The sequence below is a fragment of the Apis cerana genome, linkage group LG5 (assembly GCF_029169275.1).
Source record: "Apis cerana isolate GH-2021 linkage group LG5, AcerK_1.0, whole genome shotgun sequence".
NCBI classification, from domain to species: domain Eukaryota; kingdom Metazoa; phylum Arthropoda; class Insecta; order Hymenoptera; family Apidae; genus Apis; species Apis cerana.
In genome coordinates this window covers 12,873,164-12,894,907 of record NC_083856.1, presented here as the reverse complement: position 1 = coordinate 12,894,907, position 21,744 = coordinate 12,873,164, and the positions used below count along the sequence as shown (strand labels likewise).

The 21,744-nt window shown below is 29.0% G+C and overlaps 1 protein-coding gene and 2 long non-coding RNA genes across 3 annotated transcripts in view; 1 reads left to right on the top strand and 2 right to left on the bottom strand.

Annotated features, from left to right (window-relative positions):
- The window catches only part of LOC107998670 (synaptic vesicle membrane protein VAT-1 homolog-like), a 27,539-nt gene extending 5,795 nt beyond the window's left edge, over window positions 1–21,744 (bottom strand). Inside the window, exons 1-6 of the mRNA XM_017058054.2 lie at window positions 21,064–21,744; window positions 5,247–5,376; window positions 3,852–4,067; window positions 1,346–1,494; window positions 926–1,085; window positions 105–537 (exon numbers count right to left, since the gene is read on the bottom strand). Coding sequence (XP_016913543.1) covers window positions 105–537; window positions 926–1,085; window positions 1,346–1,494; window positions 3,852–4,067; window positions 5,247–5,376; window positions 21,064–21,365 — 1,390 coding nt within the window. The 5' untranslated portion in view covers window positions 21,366–21,744. The remainder of the gene's footprint in view (window positions 1–104; window positions 538–925; window positions 1,086–1,345; window positions 1,495–3,851; window positions 4,068–5,246; window positions 5,377–21,063) is intronic.
- LOC114577549 (uncharacterized) lies at window positions 5,999–11,454 on the top strand. Its single transcript, XR_009829863.1, has 2 exons — window positions 5,999–7,616; window positions 7,921–11,454. It is a non-coding gene; the product is annotated as an uncharacterized LOC114577549 (long non-coding RNA).
- On the bottom strand, window positions 15,244–16,742 carry LOC133666141 (uncharacterized). The gene is made up of 2 exons (XR_009829864.1): window positions 16,237–16,742; window positions 15,244–16,152 (listed from the first exon to the last, which is right to left on the bottom strand). It is a non-coding gene; the product is annotated as an uncharacterized LOC133666141 (long non-coding RNA).

The following is a 21,744-nucleotide window of genomic DNA, read 5'->3' as shown; positions in this document are numbered from 1 at the left end:
TATTCAATAGATAATCGAAATATTCAATCAAGTAATAATAAAGCACATAATAGAAATTTTTTCCAGAAACAATGTAAGTTAAAGAATTTTCTATTTTTATTTACCGCTATCGGATTTGTCTTCGGAAGTTCCATTTGTCAATTCTGGTTCTTTCTTCTTCTCTCCTTCCTCAGATTCGACGCTTGAAGCTTTTTTCTCTTGACTTTCTTGGCTAGCTGCCTTCTTATCCTTCGTCTTTCCTTTAGCAGGAGTTGCTGGCTTCGGTTTTGGCTCAAGACTCGGATCCAATACAATTTTGCCGATGTTTTTACGGTCGTGCATCTTCTGCATAGCTTCCGGAACGTCTTCCAAAGCCCATGTCGAATCCACTACAGGCTTTATTTTACCCTCGTTCCATAAAGCGAATACCCGTTCCACTGCTCGTCTCACAAATGCATGACTTCCATGCTGATACATCAAATGACGCAAATTCAGCCCAGACAAGGTTTTATTCTCGTCGAACAGTTTAATGGGAGATACTTTGTCCACTTGCCACCACTATAATACAATAAATATATCAATATTAATTATGTATACAAATGCTTTATGAAATATTGTTAAATTATATTGGTAATTTTACATTGATAAAAGTTAAGCGATTTAAATATATTTTCGAAATGACACGATGATGAATTAAATATATTAACAATATAATAAACTTTTAACATTCAAGAAAAAATGTTAATTAATTTTTTTAATTTGTATTTTCCAGATTAAGTTTAATTAAATTAACAATTTTTAAAATAATATAAAATCTAGTTATTACATAGTTATTATAAGAAAAAATTATTTCTTGTATACAAAAATAAAAAAAAAAATATAATCATTTAAAGAGAAACAGAATTAAAGAAAAATTAAAGAATGTTAGATTATTTTGCTGACGTACTGATCGTGCTGCTGAGAAGAAGCTCTTAGTTTCGCCAGTGACAACATTACTAGATCCATAAAGAATATATTTTCCCATAGGTTTTAGCAAAGCATATCCTTTGTTGCATTCTTCACCACAAAGGCAATCCAAGACGATGTCCACACCCTCTGGTGAAATCCTGTGGAAAAAAAGAGAAATGAGATATACGAATTTTACAATACCTATATATGTTTAAAATATATTGTTTCAATATCGATTATATAAACATATATGTAGAAAAACTGAATTTGTATGAACTAATGAAATAACATCGAGGATTGAATATTAGCGACATATTATATAGCCCAATAATTTTAAGAACGCATGTAAATTCTTGTGGAGATTTGGCAACAATATGAATTACATAAAAATATATAATTTATGAAATTCGTTACACACTTTCTGACTTCGTTGCTATAGTCCGCGCCTCGTTCCAAGATATGATCAATGGTGCCAGTTGCTTTCAGTGCTTCGTGCTTCGATTTACTGCACACTCCAAAAATGGTTACATCCTTCACAGTTTTGGCCAATTGGACGACTGCCTGACCCTAAAAAAAGAATTAATTGATTAGATGTACATTAATAAATGGAATATATTAAAAATAATTTAAAAATAAATACGTAGAAACTAGATGGATAAGATACTTTCAAACATACTTTCGAATACCTTATTAATTCAAACAGAATGTTGATCAAAATCTTTTGTATGAATCAATCTGCTAAAAAGTTTTAATAAGACGCTTTCCACCTTCTAATAACACCTTCAAATGAATTTTTTTGAATTTTATTGTAGAAGAATATTTTTGCTATAAGATATATAACAGATATATATATATAACAATTTCTATCTTTCAAATTGTAGAAACCGCCAAGAATCATAGTTAAATTATTTTTAGTTACTCTCCTGTTCCTATCATGTTCGCCAAACTCGTAATCTTATTATGCAGGTTAAAGACGGAAAAAGTATGTTCTGAAGTCTTTTCATCGCACGATCGCGAAAAAACAGCCAGAACAGGACACAAGATGGGAAAAGAAAAAATTGAAGCGGAGATCTTGGAGATTTTCTCAACAGAAGCAGCATTCATTATTTCCGAGAATCGAGAGAGCTCTCTCTTTTCTTTTCTCTCTGGCTCGCCACTCTGTCCGTTGTCGAGAATTCGATACCCAATAACGTTGACCAATCCCCGAGCCTTGAGTAACTAAGAAGAGGGATAGAGACAGAGCGACAAGCTTGAAGGGAAGAGTAACAAGAATTTAAGAAAACGAAAAAAGATCGAAGTAAAAAAGTAGTAAAAAAAAGGAAGAGCGTGGACGAGGGCTAGAATGTTAAAAAGCCGCTCTAAATTGTACGTCATAACACATTGCTAATCGATTGAAAACGATTCTTATTTTTCACTGTACGTGTTATATATTAAATACGTATGATAATTTAAAATTTTTTAAATTTTAATAACTTATTCTTAAATTTTATTTCATGAATTTGACTAATTAGAAAATGTAATTCTTAATATATTTCCTTTTTTACTAAAAGTAAAAAGAAACTATACTGTAACTAGCTTAATTCGATTGAATGGAAAATTTATAATTTTTTTTTGTTTTTTTATTGAACAGAAAAAATTGAAAATGACCAACATGATCAAAAAATGAAATTTTTTCAAATCAAGTATTCATTCCAGTTTTCTACACGATTTCTATTATCTAGAACCTTTTTCAATTCATAATATGCTTAGATAAATTACTAAGCGTGTACTTGTAAGTTTAAATTTTAATAAATTCAAATTTTTTTTTCATTCGTTCTATTTCCCGTATAAAATAAAAAAAAAATTGAAAATATTTCTTCGTAACTTTCTTTGTCGTTCACATTTCGATAAAAATTCCCAATATCCAATCCGAATAAATTATACAACTAGCAAACTCGAACTCGCTACACTATTGGTTAATGCGAACGGGGCTTAAGAGCAATGTACAACACGTGCTAACGTGATACTATGATGGTAGTGGAAAATAGTGGTGGTGGTAGTGATGATGGTGTGGTGGTATGGTCTCAGACGGGCGCGGCCCGTCACGGTGGTCGATGAGAGAACGAAGGGTTGCTTGGCAACCCTCATACCCCCGCCGTTTTGTGCACCAGCGGCGGTAGCAGCATCCCCCGTAGATTTCGTCGTCTCAACTTCCAACGATGCTACGCGACGTGTACAAACCAGCGGCTGAGTGGGATGGAGGTACGGGAGAGGGGATGAGTAGGGAGTGGAAGAGGGTGAGGCTCGGAGAAGTGGGGGAGAGTCGCGAGGCGATGTAGTTAGCTTCGAGTGTAACCTGTTGAGCCGTATTGATCCCGACGTAGTCGACTGGCTCCCGCCTTCTCCTTCGACGACATTGAGAGAGAAAGCGTTGTGATGTGACTCGAGCCGACTTCGCAAAAGGGGCAGTAACCTTGCACCACGTTGTCGCGATTTCTTTCTCTCTTCTTTTGTCTCTTTTCTTGAATTATAGTTGCATTTCGCTGTTTCACGATGCAATTTTCTTTCGAAAAATAATGACGAAATATGGCTAATGAATTTTTTGGAATTTTTATTTTAGGAAAGGGATGGTATTTTGTAAGATTTCCAATAAAAGTAATATCAGAAAAAGATGTCTCGTTAACATTGAGCATCTTGAGCATATTTTTATGTCTTTAATCGATAAATTTTACTTTCCAACGGAGAATCCTATATTTAAGTTTCACGATAACTGTATTCGATTAAAGTTTTATTTTTTCTCAAATTTATCATCTTCCTTTCATAATCTTCTTTTATTTTACTTACTTCCTTCGGTGGATACACGGCCCCTCTTTCTCGAGATATAATATTTTTCACTTTGAATAATTTATGATCTTTTTTTATCGCAACATCAGAAGAATACTTACCACACCCCCGCCGGCGCTGTGGAGTAACAGATTCTTTCCGGGCGTTAAATTAGCCAGTTCGAACAACAGAATGTAAGCAACGGTATAGTTCATCGTGATCGCCGCTGCATCGAGGTAGCTCATTCCGGCTGGTAGCGCGAAAACGGACGTGGCTGGTACAGCGACAAGCTCTGCCCACGCCTTGTGATCAGGAAGCGCGACCACTCGATCGCCCACCTGAAAATAAATAACCAAAATGTTATACGTTTATCAATTATTTTTATTATCGCTGTTTTTTCCTTTTCGTTTACTTTTTTCATATATTTTCAAAAAGTTCTATATATCGACCACCTCCTCTTCCAAATAACTCGATCGATAACGTTTAGATGAGAACCGCTGCGACGAAGCAGATTATTCTATAAAGGAGTAAGTAAATGAATGAGCGAGCGAGTGAGAGAGAGATGTATCTCCACATATAAATGCAACAATGCCAAGAACTCGGGGAAGCAAGTCGGAGGGGAAGGAAAGGTCTGAGTTAGGAGACGCTGCAAGCTCAAATATTCCATCTCGAAAAGTTTCTCATTTCCACGCGTACGCTCCATATGCGCGCTATATGCATGCTCTGGCGTCGGTCATTTACACGTACATTTGAAACACCCTAAAGTCTTAAACATGGTATCCCCCTCGCATGACCTCGAGGAGTTGTGCCAGTCCTAAAAATAGATCACCCCAAGATATGAGAAACGGAGAAAAGAGAAGGGAAGGAAGGAAAAAAGAAGCTGTTTTCCTGTGATGTATACCGATTCACGGAGCCGAGAAAGTATCGTGGAACTCCACCCTTACGGAAGAATTAATGGGTGAAAAATTCAAGGACGACGGGTTGAACGCGGAAAGAGTGTACACTATTTCGAGAACGAATCTTCCTTTGGATATGCTGTTACGCCGCAGGATATTTTCTGTCTAAGAGTAGAACAATCTTTTTTTCTTTGCCTGATGATGGAGACGGGCGGTTTAGAGATCTTTTCCTTTGATGGTTTTTTCTTGTATCTTATGATGACTTAAAAGGAAAAAGTGAAAGAAGGAAAGGGGGAAAAAAGTGAGAGATTTCTTAAAGAAATTATTAATATATCAACATTTAATAATATTATAAAAAGTATAATTGGTTAAATTTACTGTTTATGAATAAAAATCTAAAAATATATCGAAAAGTAACTAAATGAAACGCTTAAAAAGATAAACGCTTGAAAAAAGAATTTATTAATAAAAATTAGATGAATAATAGGAAACAGATAGCACGTAAGAAAACGTGTGCAAAAATTATTTCAGAATAATTAAAATTTCTTTATTGTTTTATTGTTAAAACAACTTGGAGACCAATGTATCATAATTTTGAAGGAGTTCACTTGGTTCACTTACTTTAAAGTTCTCCACGCCCTCGCCAACTTGCTCGATATCACCTGCGCACTCGGATCCCATAATGAAAGGAGTTTTTGGTGGGGAATCAATAGCACCCTGCCTCGCCATCAAATCTTGGAAATTTAGTCCGCTGTAAAAATATAAGAATTATTATTAAAAAAAGGAAACACACGTGAAATAAGAAAATTACAGAATTAAATTTGCGATATAAGTTTTAAAAAACAAATTTAACAATTATATATATATACGTATATGTAATAAAAATATTCCATTACTTTATTTATAAAATGAAGTTTCGTCGGACAAATAAATCATCGCAATTAAAACCAATCTACTGTACGTGCACGAACCGTGAATACAATCGATAATAGATTGGCTACGTATGTTATTATTTTTTAATACTATGCAATATACTATTGCTATAACAAATGTAATATAATGGAAAAAATAGATTACATTTATCATGTATCGATATAAAATCTATTTCTAATATAGGTTTTCGTCAATTTTGTTATCTTGATGATTTTGGAAGAAATCTAACCTAATCTTATCATTGCAACCTTATGTTTCATATGTTTTATAAAATTGCAAACAATTATATTACAACAGTTAATTTTTGCGGCTTGATAACTGCGTTATTTTTAACCCGGTTAATTTAGTAGTGATAACGCTAATTAAGAACGAAAGTTATCTGATATACGTGACTTTTAATGCAATTTATCAGGTTCTAAATGTTAAATTCAAAATAATTACGTTATTAAAAAATGCTGTATTTTATCATATTCTATAAATTTAATAATTTAAAATTATATCAAATATCAAATTCGAATGTTCATTATATTATATACGTAGTACGTATACACGTGCAAGTACATACGTATATAGTACGTACGTCTGTTCATTTCTCACGTAATAGCAGTGGAAAAATGGTAATCGATGTAGATAAAATATTCGTGGATAGTATTCGCGCCGTTTTTCCAGGAAGCCATATGAACGAAGGCAGTGTCGATGCCGTAGAAGATTCTGATAAAGCGTGTACCGACGTTGTTTCACGGTTCCCGGCGTGTTTGTCGCGAGAGAGACCACCAGTCGTGCATTGCGTGCGACGCCAGGCGTCGTCGGTCTAGGCGTTGTGGCGCCTCGATCTACCCTTTTGCTTGTCGCCCGTATAGTGCATAGGGTTGGCAGAAACCTCGATCTAACTGCACACGTGTATTTGTACAAGGCGAAACGCACGCACAACAGTTGCATCAAAACTACATATACACATTCACAATATTCTATTTCAGCCCTTTCTAAATCGCTAACTAAAGCTGCGTTAATAACATTGGCCAAATAGGCTTTAACTCTAAGAAGCTTGAATTCGTGTAACGTGAAACTATTTTACTGATCTAAATCTATTTGTTTATTTGACCTTTGGAAAGTACGCTTTCGAGTTTCTATCAAGTTTATAAAGGAAGTAATGATTCTTTTAAGTTAATTTCCTTCGAAACAGAATACAAATTCAAACTTCAATTGAGTTTGAAAAATTGCGTTGTTTATTTAAACTGAAGTTGTAGAAACAACGACAAAATAATTTAGTTTTTGTAAATTTATTAAAAATATTAAAAGTAAGAAAGAAAGCAGAAAATGAGAAGAAATGTTAGAGATATATTTGTTATTTTGTACCAGCAAACATAAATTTTTCACAGCCCCAACTTTATCTAGCTCATAATAACAAAAATAATATTCGTCGTATCGTCTGTTGCTTCAATGCCCATTGTAGCCGAGACCTAATGATGTGCACACATACGGAACGTTTCATCTCATATACATGCATTCACGCGCAACATTCATCTCGGGATGCTAATATTTGTAGGAACTCTAATATTTGTTGGGGATTGGAAAAATTTGAAACAGACTTATTTAATTTTACTCTTTACAAGTATATGCTCGATTTCGATATTAATCTTCCTTTTGAAATGTATATTTTAATATGGCAAAAAATTCTTTTATGATTTATTTTATAATTTATTTTTAAACGATATGATTATCGAAATTATAATTCAAGTAGAAAACATTTTAAAAAAAGTTTCTTTCTCTTTATTTAGATTAATATTCGTTGTGGTTACTACTTTCAGGTAGACTGACCTGACAAACGCAGCTGTCCTTGGCCTCGCAAAAAGCCAAAATTAGAAATGGCACTTAGTAACTCAGAGAAAGAGATTGAAAGAGGCATACACAGAAAGAAAGAGATGAGAAGTGCCTGGAAGTCTGCTGTACAGTTGTCTCGAACGGAAATGGGATAATGTAATTGTCTCTCCTATCAGTAGGGGATTACTCAGTTCTCTACAAATACACATAGAGGATAGAAGGATAGAGAAATTTGAAGTATGCGAATAATAAATTTATTTGGTCCCTTTCATCTCTTATGGCCTTTACTTTTATTTTACAATTAATATCGCGTAAATATGTACGAGATATCAAACGCATAAAATTTTTATTTATTTATTAATATTATTATTTTTATTATAATTTATATAAATTTTTATTTTTTATGAGTAAAATAAGATCGTAGAATTTTTTATTATATTTTTTTGCATGAATTATGAAATAGATATGTTTCATAATGTTTGTTACGGAAGATGATTATTCTTTATTATTAAATAGTTCGAAAAAATTTTTTTTTTTTCAGAGACGTGGTTAGCATTTTCTCAGATGTATCATAAAACTTTATCGATAATTTGTATGTGTCACATAATTTTCTGAGAATAACCAGTACAATGAATCATTACACTTAAATCGAGAAATGTCACGCAAGGTCGATAACAAATTGTCGAGAAATCGTCACATTGCTTTCAATGTAAAATATATTATAGAAGTTTTATTATTAAATAATTATTATTGTCAAAACGTAATATAAAAAAATTATGAAAATTTAAATGTTAAGAAAGTAAGTAGAAATTTCGTTCATTAATGTTCAGATAATCGAATTTACTGATGATAAAGATATCGAATAATCGGTCATTCCTATCGATTCAATCCTTTATCCCTTTACAAAAGAAAAGAGATAATGGTAAAAAAAAAAAAAACTGAGTAAATACTCATTCATTTAATATTTATTTTAAAATAACTGCGCTAGAAAGTTATACTCGTGAAACAATTTTGTGAGAGTTGTAACATTTTGTAATATGATTTTTTTCTCTGGATTTCGTAATTAGGATTAGTTATTCTTCTTTCGTTTTATAATGGCACGGAATTTTTGGGGCATAACGTAACATAAAATGCATACCGGAATTGAAACGAAGCTTGAATTTAGCGCTAAAATTAAACGGGAACATCAAACTAGCAAAAATTCGAAATCTAATTTCTGGATAATAAAAAAAAACTAATTCTTTGATCGAAGATACTCGTTAAAGTTCATTGAACTTTTATTTTTGTAATTAATAAAATACATCTCATAACCTCACAAACAATCATAAGTTAAATTTTAAAATTTCGTAAAGATTTATAAAACTTGGTTTTTAACTCTTCTGTTAATTTCTCACACGTGAAATGCTAACCACGAAGAACTGTTGAATAGAATTTATTTCGATCTTAGAATAAAGCAAATTCCCAGCAAAGGATAAAGGGAAAAGGTTGTACGAGTTATGGGACTACGTGGGGCACGGTTCGCGATCGCTTAATTCCTTTAAATTACATGGAATTGGAGGGAATAATTTTCTCCATTCTTGGGGCACCGACCAATTGTACGGGAGGAGAAACGGCGACCATCGTGGATGGCGACATGCAACAACGCACCCCAGGGTCACGCACACCATGTGCACGAATGAAAGAAGACAGCTAGCAAATAGGGAGAGAGATAGACCTTGGGTCTTTTTAGTGATCAAAAAAGCGAAAAGAATCGAGAATGTGAGAAAGATGAAGAAAAAAGAAAAGAAAGAAAAAATAAAAACGACCAAATAAAGAAATTAAAGAACAAAAAGAGAACGTTGCTTTTATAATTTAAATATATATTTAAAAATTTGTAAAATTTCTGTAATTTAAAAAGCAATAGTACTATAGTATTATATAAGAATATCAACGATATAAATATTTATAATTATTAACTTAATATTAAATAATTTTGAATAATATTAAAAATTCTTTTTTAATTGTGAATTCTTTGAAACGAGTGACAACCTAACCTAGTGATTAATTTGAACGATATTATCTTTCTACAAAACTTTACAATAGAGAACGCGTCGATCGGAAGGAAGTATATATACGTGAGGAATCGAACACAAAAAAAGAGAATATGTGAGTACAATGAAGAGAATAAAAGAATTAATATGTGGTGACGAGGCTCATACATTAACATGAGCCACATGATGACATTGACAATCATGTGTACAAGAACATAAAAGAAAAACTTGATAGAGTATCGTTAGGAAGAACAGTGTTGCTTCGTTACATCGTTCAATTACTATTACGTGTTGTTACGTGATAGATGGCAGTCGGATAGGTATCTGCGAAAGGAACGTTCGATCGATTGACAGAGAAGACATCGAGGCGCCTGCGAAATTATACCTCCAAGTGAAATCGCACGCACAAACTCATGTGACTCGATGTACATATATATATATATATATATGACGATAATACAATATATATCATTCACTCAACCTGTGATCAAAGTGCAGCTCAGTTTGCCGATTCTTATAACAGTTTAAATTAAGTAGATATCGCACGTCAATTTTCATCATGACTAATAAAAACATTGTACTTGAATCGATTTTATATATTTTTTTCTTTGTTTAATTTTTTTCCAATGATTATCATTTATCTTCAAAAGAAAAATGATAATATCATAACCGAAATGATAATTCATAATAATTAATATATTTTTACGTAGAAACTTATTGTCTTCGATTAAAAAAAATTTCATAGTTGTGATCGTAATAAGTAATCATAATTCAAGATATATTTTAATATATTGATTTTGTCAAAAAAAAAAAGAAGAAAAGAAGATTCATAAAATTAAATTTAATGTTTTAACCGCAGAATGAAATTTTAACTTGGTAAATTTCCAATAACATGCTATTTGATCTGGAATAAGATATTACTAGTCGCGTGGCGTGCGACAGACTTAATGGGATTTGCACGGCATCGTATAAGTAGTACAATTGTTAGTACAAAGGATCGTATTTCAAGAGTGAAACATATAAGTAGTTGGAAAACTGGCTATGGCAAGCTTCAACCAAGTAAAACGTTATATCAAACGTTTTTCTGACGTTGGGAACGTTTAACAATTTGTTTACGAGTCGCTTTACAATTGTGACTCTGTTTTCGTGTTGCGTTGAACACAAATCAAGATACTACTCTTAACAAACGTATTGATTGATTAAATTGCTACAAAATGATCGTATACTGGATATATATCTAGTACATATCTATCCTCTAGTATATATATATGTATCTATAAATCTAGAAAAGCAAATATTGTAGAATTACTAATCTTAGAAAATTCTTCTATGTTATTTTTAATATGAAATATATACAATAATATGATATGAAATAATATGAATATACAATTTATATATTTTCTATTTATATGTCATGTTTAATTATATAATTTCAAGAATTTTATCACAAATGTAATGAAAAACAAAATTTTTAAAGTCAATTGGCTAAGAGATATTATAATTTCGCAAAGATCATCATATTGGAAAAATGGAAAAATACGCAGAGGCAGAGAAAACAGCGTAGAAAAAAATATATAAACAAGTAATATATAAAATTATTATATTTTACATGACAGATGACCTCGCCATTATCAATTGTTTTCAAACGAGAATGCTGATATAGAAACTCTTTGTTACTTTTTATCGACTTTGTTACACATATATGTGTTTACATATATATATATATATGAGTCACGATTGAACCAAATGCATACAATGGGTGGTTTCCCTACCTTTTTCTATGAGTCAGGCATTGACCTCTACGAATGCTAAAACTCAAGATAACTTGTACCACATTTCTGAGGGGAATTTATTGAAACCGTATTAAATTAGATGACAAATTGATCCGTATGAGAAAACTGAAGATATGTACATTATACATGTATATTCTGTATATTAATAATTTATAAGTCACTTTGATTATTATATATATTACATATATTCAAAGAAATAAATATTGAAAATGTTTATTATAAAATTTTCTAAATAAATAATTACAAATAAAAATAATTGTTGCTTAAAAATTTTTCCAAAATCACTTTATAACATTCTTAGAATTTGTTGGGAGACAAAAATTGAAAATATTACATTAGAGAAATATTTATCAATTCTCATTTTCATAACTTCTTGTGTAGTTAACAATTTCTTCAAATAGATTAGTTCTATTTACAATTAAAATGTTCATGTGATTATTTTTTTCTTTGTACGCCTTACTAGCATTTACATTAAACTTCACAACATGGTGTCATTGCTGGCATACATAATGTGTCAGACCAAAGGAGGGGAAAAAGTTAATTTTCTTCCAGACACACTTTGGATACTAAAAATAGATCTTTCAAACTAACGCCAAATGTGTTTCCACTTTTAAAGGACACAGGAAACGAAAATTTTATTCCCCTCTGTTTCCTTCTCCATTATTTATAAAAGCAACTGCCAAGTACTTATATCTATTTATTATGCGTTGCACAGATCCTCTGGAAAAAAATTTGGACACGTTATTTTTACTATACCATAGCATAACTGAAGATGAAATAGAATATACATATTTATGTATACTTTTTTTTGTCTTGAATTTCTTTTTAACAATATATTTTACATGTTCAATTTCATTACTTTATTATCTCTATTTTATTATATGAATCAACAATATTATATCAATTTCATTAACCCATAAGTAATAATTATCTTTTTGAGAATGAAATTTAAGTAGTTCAACTGCTTAGAGTAGTTGATTGACAAACAAACGTGAATTCCAATACAGTAAATCGATAAGTTACTTCCGTTTCTCGATACAGCTTTCAAATATAATATTTAGCTTTCGAATACCAATATTTATCTTTCAAGATTACTTTGAATTTCCGGTTTTCATATCATTCAAGATTAATTAGACCTATTATAAATGATAGTCATTTTTCAAATATTAGAGTGAAAGAAAAAAAATTTGTCGCATAGAATGAATAGACTAATTGATTAGAATAGTCGAATGATAAATGAAAAATGATAAAAATATATTTATTCCTTTTTCTAACCTTCTTTCTTCTTTAACACGATAGCGTCGTATCGTAATATACTAAATGTATTACTTATTTCAATAATTTAATTATAAATAGATTTGTACTGTTAATACGATAATATATGTTAATAAGTATTATAAGAAATATCTATTCAACGTGGAAATATACGTGCTGACGTCTAATAAGATAGTATAAATAATAAATTATATTGAAATGATATGCGTTCGGCTTAAACAACAAATAAGTCCATCAGCAATGGAAGATTACGAGCAAAGGAGAAGTGAAAGCGAAAATCTAAAATCATATACCATCAAGTAAATCATCCATGACCATGCTACATTGCGTCTAATTATACGGGACAGTTACTTTTCTATAATCATGAACGTGGAAAATATTCGAGCCAATGTCGAAAATTAATAAAATTATTAAACATTTTAGTAAAATATCTAAATTAATTGTGTATTAAATATTTTTATAGATTTCGTTTGTGAGTTTGTTGTGAAATGTGATAATTGTCGAGTGATTATAAAATATTTACGAACATTTTCACGAACATACATATTTCTTGATAAGTACGCACCTCAAGAACAGCTGCGGGTCAAAATGCGAGCTGTTATTGTTTTTTATGAGTCATGAGTGGCAATATTTGTATATGTATGTATATATGTAGCGGAATGTCAACAGAAGGTCATTTCTGTTCAATCGCAAACAATTTTATTAGTCGCATTTTCATCATGTTCCTTAACCTTTAAGAAGCTTGAATATTATTCAACTATTTTATCACAATCATATCACTGACTGCTATCTATTTTTTAAATCAAAGAGAAAAACTATAATTTTTCTTTTTACAAATAAATAAAATTGTAATTATTTTTAGGTTAATTTTAATATAATAAGTAAAAAATTTTTAATAATATTTATACGTTTAACTCTATGATAATTCAATTTTGATTAATAATTATATAAATATTTTGCAATAATAAAAATCAAGGCAACTGATATTACTATCGCTAATATTTACTTTTTATCTATTTGTAATTTTTAAGCTCAGGTAAAAATCAGATAATAATAAAATATTTGAAAATTATTACATATATCACGAAAAAGCAATGTTTAACTACAGAAGAATACAGAGAATTTCAAAATTCAAAGACAAAGCTTAATTTTTATTATAAGAGGAGGATATTCATAGTGTTCTACGAATTTTGTGCGCATGCATGCTATATGTGAATGCGCGCGCGCGCGCGCGTATTGTATATGGGAGGAGGTGTAGAAAATACGGGTGTGGTTCGATCAATACGAACATCCCATGGATCCATCGGTGCGTGCACCACACGTGCACGATATACGTTTGTTTGAGGTGAATCACCTCAAATTGTCACTATCCATAAAAGTTATATTAATAATAATATATTTATATAATATAGTTGGATTTAACTTTTTAAATAAAATAAAATTTTAAATACAATAAATAAAAGAAATTAAATAGAAAAAAAATTTAACTATAAAAAAAAAAGTAACATCATTTTAAAATTTTTATAATTTAACATATCACGTTATCAACGACTTTACCGCAAAGGAAGAAATGTAACGAACAGATGTTGGACGGAGTTATTTTTGCATCAAATCTATAGGATATGCCTGTGTTCCACGGAGAAAAATCGTCAGTAAAATCTGTTGGAAATGAGGCTTGCACAAAGAAGAGATTACGGTATATCGAATGTTGAATGGTATCCGTTCAGTTTCCCATAGCTCCGATATTAAGACCTCGTTAATTTGATGAACTCGGCTAGTCAGATATAATGGCGCCTTTCATTAACCACATTGAAAGGTTGCTTGATAAACTTGGTGCACAAATACCGAATATATTGATGGATTATTGTACGAATGTTGTATGTCCAAAATAGATTTCAAAAATTCAATGAAGTTATATGTACTAATTTCACAAAAAAATGAATATTTGATAATCTTATAATCCAATCCGAATTTTATTTCATGCGTTATTTCATGCAACATGAAGTGAATTATACTTACACAGATTTGAATGTATCTATTAAACGAAATTGAGTTTTTAAGTAGATAAATATAAGAGAATGAATATATTGACATAACTTTCTAGCATTGTTTTATCACAAATGAACGAATCTAAATGAATTATATTTTCTGTTATACGAATAGAAATGATTAGTTTTTGAGAATTTAATTTTCTTTCATTATTTTATAAAATAATTTTATGACACAGCATAATTTTTGTCAAAATTCAGTAAAGCACTATTGATTTTTGTTATCAAACGTTGATATTTATATATACAATCATTATCAAATATTGATTTAGAGTTTTTAATGATAAAGTTATTTCAAATTTTATATTTTAATCGTTTGTTTCTTCTTTCGTAATATTTATAAATTTACATAAAAAATAATTACAACTTCAAAAAGGACGATAATTAAATTGATAATCTTAATTTAAACATTTATAAATAAATCAGGATTTTTCGAGACAGTTCAACTTTTTATTATTCTATATAATAAACTTCACGTGTTGTATTTTTACCATTAAACATGTATTTCTAGTTCTTTTTTTTCTTCTATTATATTTAATTTATAATATTACATAAGTATAGTGAAAGGAAAAATTGTTTTTCTAATTAACAATGTTTTTTTACATATTTTTTATGCAAATTATAAAATATTAACAAGAAAAATTTTATCATAGAAATATGTTCCAGAGACCCGGAATTGGAAAGGTCGAGTAGTGTTTGCTCAACTGGTATTCAAATATTAGATCGACAAATATTTAATGCTATTTATTCACACAAAAAGTGTATAATTTCTTTCTGATGTATAATTTCAGATCATTATAATTAATCGTATACATAATCCACACTAATCCATGAAAATCTTTATAAATATATTTTTATTAAAATACACAGTACGTTAAAATATTGTATTAATAAAATTATCATTATACATATTTTTGAATTTATTTTAATAATCCCGATCGTATAATGAAAACAAATTTCTTAAAATCTTAAATAAAAAATCTTGCTATAAAAACAAAATATTTTTAAAATATTTTTACATTTACTCTATATTGATAAATTTTTATTCAGAATCTTTCTTTCTTTTATATAAATGATAGAAAAAAAATCATCATTTATCAATTAAAACAATTAAATTGTTAGAATAATGAATAAACTTATAATGAATTTAATGTGCAATTAAAATTCATACTAAACACCGATTCCGATAAATTGCGAAAGAAATCGATTTCTAACCTATGCGTCCAGTAAATCAGTTTAAAATCGTGCTTGCCCGCTCTCACGAATGGATTACAATAAGCGGATTAAAGCGTGTAGTTTCCCAGTATATAAATCTATTGTTTAAACTTCGTCGCGAAAGAGCTTTGTGAATCGCTATTGGATTCGTTCTGGGATAATAGATTCTCGAAATCACTTTTTCTCTTGGCGGGAGAGAGAGAGAGAGAGAGAGAGAGAGAGAGAGAGAGAGAGAGAGAGAGAGAGAGAGAGAGAGAGAGAGAGAGAGAGAGAGAGAGAGAGAGAGAGAGAGATTTCCATCAAATTCGATCCCACAATTACAAACCTCATATCCCATAAAAAAAAATCGTCGTTTTAATTGCTAAAGCTTATTCCAATCTCTTTTTTCAAATACTTTCACTTGTATGAGAATCTATTTAAAAAACATAAGAAAGAAACGATATTAATCGGCAAAAAAGTATCGCTATTTATTATATTTATTATGATTACTACAAACGATTGGTTTCCATAAGTACATGCGTAACATGATCGAGAATCACAGAGATCACGTTGTCTGAATCATACGCTTCACTTGTGACACAGCCTGGTTGAAGCACGGTATGCGCACGCACGGTCACACCGTGGAAAATTGCATCTTAGAGAAGCAAGCGGATGAATTATCGCGTTATACTAATTCACTGCCCGACAATGTTTCACACTTACACACCTTATGAAATGTACCTCCTCTTCATGTTAAGGTTTTCAACCGGAAAATAACATGGATGAAAGCGAGAAAAAGTTTTATACGAGTTTGTTCTCCTCGCTTTAATTTATTATTTATAGTCTTGCGCATAATGCACAAAACTAGATATTTTGAGATATTTTTTATATATACATATACATGTATGATTTATTGTTTTTCGTTTTCTTTTTTTTCCTATTATGTGAACGTTTTTGAGAAACGATAAGAATTATAAGTGTGGAAAAGTATTCAAATTAAAATATATTAACTCTAGGAATAGATACGAGCTATGAAAAATGATGGATATATTAAAAATGATCTTTGCTTATATATATAAATAATGGAATTAATTCTTATTTAATTATTATTTAGTATTATTTTTAAATTGATGAAAGATATTAAATATCATCAAACGTAGAATATTAAAAAAAAATAATTTGATAGCATATATAAAAATAAAAATGTTAAAAATTGATATAGTTTAAAAAATTAATATTATCGGTATTTCAATTTAATTTACAAAAATCTTCGTTAGCATAATAAAGTGTAATGCGATATGTTCGATTGATATACATTCCATTTTTTAATGAAAGACTTATAGAGAAACTTAGAGAAATTAAAAAAAGTATAATAGAAAAAAAAATTGAAAGAGAAAAGTAATCAAGATGATGATCGATCAAAGTTTCTTTTATTATTTTATCAATTTCTAAAAAATCCAAATTTTAGAAATGAAATTTTAAAAATTCTTAGAATTTATTAAAGAAGAATTTATTAAAATTGATAAAAATAAACTAAAAAAATTCGAGAAGGGTACCCTGTCTAGTTTTTACTCTTCCCGTATCTCATAAATCACTTATGAATCAGATTTACAAAAAGTAATCTTTAAGAATAAAATAAAATAAAATAAAATGAGAAATCAGGGAATTAATTTACTTTTAAATTTACTATATTATATTCTTTTTTTATTTCTTGTATTCCATTCATAATCAATTGATTATTGTACACTTGATAAAGTAAATATATATCAGTAATATATATTTTCAGAATTTTGTTTTTAAAAATTAAAAAAATATGCATATATAAATAAAAAATGAGATTTAATTTGTATTATAAATATCTTTCAAATAATCAACTTAAAATAATTAGAAATTTTTTAATGATATATATATATATATAGATAAATTGAAGAGTAAATAGATAATTTTAAAAATTATACATTATATAGATATCAATGTTTTTTAAACGATTAACAAAGACTAATAATTTGGATCAATTTTTGAGAGAATATATTTAATATACTTAAAAAATTTTTTTTTTTAAATAAAACATCATATTAATTTTTTATTATTTTAATTAGAAACTTAAATTATATTTAATACTAAAAAGAAAATTTTCTTAATATTGCAAAATCTTCATATTATGTGCGCACGCGTGCGTACACAAAATGAAATAAGATATTTACAAAGTTATTTTTTTTTAAATTCATATTTAAAAATATAATTTATTTTATTTTCATATAAGAGAATATGTACTTATTCATTAAACTTTGTTTTATAATATTTTTTTTAAATAAATAAAGAATAGATTAGATATTCCTAGATTCAAAACGATAACTTTTTCTAGATTATTATTCTAGATTATTTCATATTTACTGATTCAGTATCGTTAGAAAATACAAAAAAAAAAAAAAATTTTTTAAGAAAAAATATCCCAAAATAAAGTTCTGTTCTATTTTCTTAATTGAATAATCGAAGATTCTTTCGATCATATTTATCGTCAATCGTTTTCTAAAAGCAATCGAATTATCTAGAAAGAGAGTACCCCGGATCTTTCTCCCAACGATTTCAAACGAAACCACTCTTCTCCAAGCGCGTCGCGCATACATACAGGGGTGCCAGCAGCGTGTAACGAACGTCTATAGTCGTGCAGACAAATTCATTCGACCCAGCATTGGCAGCGTGATATCTTTCTATGGGGGCTATTTTCTCATCAATCCCAATCGCTTTTATGAAACGTGACTCACGCGTGAAAAGGTCCGCACGCCTTTAGCGAATCCGATTCTCCCCTTATGTTCTCTATCTCTTTTTAACTCACCATCTTTCCCTATTATATTATGTGTTATGGTCATTTCGAAAAGAGAAAAAACACTCATTGGACTAGACTTGTCGAGATATATATAGAAACTTAACCTTCTCGATTTAAAATATTTAAAGTTTAGTAATTTATAACAAAATCCCTGATACCAAAATACAGAAATTTTATAATATTTTTTTGTATTATTAATAATACATTTATTGTTTATGTCGAATATGTCGGAAAAAATTTATAGAATAAAACGGAAAATTAACTTTTTTCCAAATATCTAATAAAATCGAATAGTTTAGTTAAATATAATAAAATAAAATAGTTTCAATAAACTTCTTTCAAATAAAAAAACATTTAATTACAAATTGTTTTGTAGAGACTAATTTTAACGATGATAAGAATGAGAATAATACTCTTATATAAGAATAATAATACTGATATTAATAAAAGAAATTGCTATCTTCAAATAGAGATTCATGAAATATATCGAACATACTTTTTTTTTGCATCTCAATATCTTTCAACACCATTATCAAACAGATTCTTTAAAAAAAAGTGATATTAGTATTTCACGAATTTTCTATATATTTTCCGCATACAAAATCAATATTTCATACAATTAAAAAAAAAGAGAAATAGAAATCTTATAAATATACGAAGAAATTTTTTAATTTTTATATGAATTAATAAGACATTTAGATTAGTTTATCGTTTGTAAATTAAGCATCTATAATTATAAGCATCTATAATTTATAAAAATGTAATATAGATCCAAACAAGTAGTTAAAAAAAAAACATTAAAAATATAAAAAAAAACAAATGAAATTTGATAGAAACAGTTATTTGATATTACAATAACTCAAAATTCTAAATTTTTAATTTATCGATTTGTAATTCATTTATGCGAATCATGTATGAATATGAATAATATATGTTATACATATAACACGTAAATGTAATACATAAAATAAAACATTCTTTAATGTGTTGCAATTAAATGTATATACTTTGCCATCTAATAATCTTTTTTTCATGTCTAAATTAATAGATCGTATTTATTAAATAGTGTAATCAAAGTTCCAATATAATAATATATATGATATGTATATATTATAATAATGTTAAGTTAATTTTCACGCATATAATATAAAAATATTTAATATAACAACATGATTGAAGTTTGTAACATACACACATACGCGTGCGCGCGAATAAATTTTGACGAGACAAAATTACATACTCAACAAAGTTGAATATAATTAAATAGCTTATCAAACTTCGTTTTGCGTATCTATAAAAGTATACATTAATATTGAATACATAGGTATGTATTCTATAAATGTATTTAGCTATTTAACGTACGGATTGCATAACATTTTGAGGAATGCTCGACTTTTTTGTCAATATGGCAAATAATTTTTCATATTGCAATCCTAAAATATTGAAATATTTAATTGAAATATAATATTCTTACAAAAATTAATAATAACTTCCTTTAAATTCTATTTAAAGGATCTTTAAAAGAATTTATAAAAAATGAATTTTTAAAAAATTAATTTTATATAAAAAAAATTGAAAAAAGAAAAAACTTTATCATAAATTATATTTTTAAAAAATGATAATTTTTTTATATTACTCTAATTTTTTTTAAATTGATCAGAAATTTGTTATTATTTATTTACAGAAATAATAATATAAAAACCTATTAGTAAAATAAAGTATAAATTTTGTCAGAAATTAGTAGTATTATAAAATTAATTCTTATACAAAATTCTTATACAAAAGAATATGTAAAATAAAATTTTAATTTAAACAAATATTTTGATGTACGTATACCGAAACTATTAAATGTTTTTATCAAAATTCTTTTACATCTATAAAAATTACTCATGCTCTATATCGTAATAATAAAATTTTAATTATCAACGTCTCAGAGATACCACGCCTTAATTTCAAAGATGCAGTGGTATTGTAACGGTCTCTTCGCTTGGATCGGAATCTGGACACCATATTTTCTATTTTGTTTTCTTCTCAGTGATTCACCTTCATTCCAATAACGAACTATCGAAACATCGTTTCGAATAGAATTCAAAACTATTCGAAGTAATCAATCATTGATATAAAATCGAAATTTATACATGTTTAAGAAACATACTTTATTTTATTTTATTCATACTTTAATGTTAATGACATTTAACTGCTTTATATTCAAACAGAATAAGAGACGCTATCAAAATGTCGCTTGATTTTGCTAACGTCATATCAATCTTAATTAACTTTTACCTTTCATCTGATTCGTTCAAATTTTAGTAGAATTTAATGTATAATTTTAATAATATTCACAAAATAATATTTATAATATTCATTCATATTATTTAATCGATGAATTCTTTATATTTAATTTATATTTATTTCCTACTTTCGATATCTATATTCAGATCGAATTATTAAAGTATTCGAATTGTAAGTAAATATATAGATTATATGAAAATATATATAAATTGTAAAGTTACTTACCATGCTTTGACTCGAATAAGAACTTCTCCTTCGGAGAGGGTGGGCTCAGGCTTCCTCAAAGCCTTGACACTTTTCAGTCCGCCGAAACCGTTCAGTACTATAGCCCGCATATCCTTCGGTTCTGGCGTGGGTTTCTCTTCGCCATTCTCCTTGGGTTTATCACCGTCGCCATTCTCTTCGACTTTCTTTTCTTCTTCTTTATTTTCTTTTGGCTCTTCTTTTTCTTGCTTCGACGGCGCCGCTTCCTGTGGTGGCTTTTCACCCTCGGCACTTGGACTGGTTTCATTTTTGTCTTCTGCCATTTTTCTTTTTTATTTTCTTTACTTTAATAAAATTTAACTCTATTGCTCCAATAAAATATTTGTTCGTTTTTTGTAGGAAGCGCGCAATTTTTAAATAGAATACCACAAAGGATTCTTTCGATTTTGTATTCGATAATGAGAAAGGAGACAAGAGTAAAAAAAGAAATAAAGCTTCGGTGAATCTATATCGCGTATTTAAAGACCGCAGCACGTTTACACCCGATGAGAGTCGACGTTGTTCTGCGCAATTTTCCGCCACAGTGGCAGGAACGTTTGGTGCCGGCTACGCCGGCCGGTGACGCGCGCGGTGTTGCCGTTGCTTAGCAACCGCGCGCCCCTTTTGACTGACCAATTGGAATACTGCTCGGCATCCCATCGT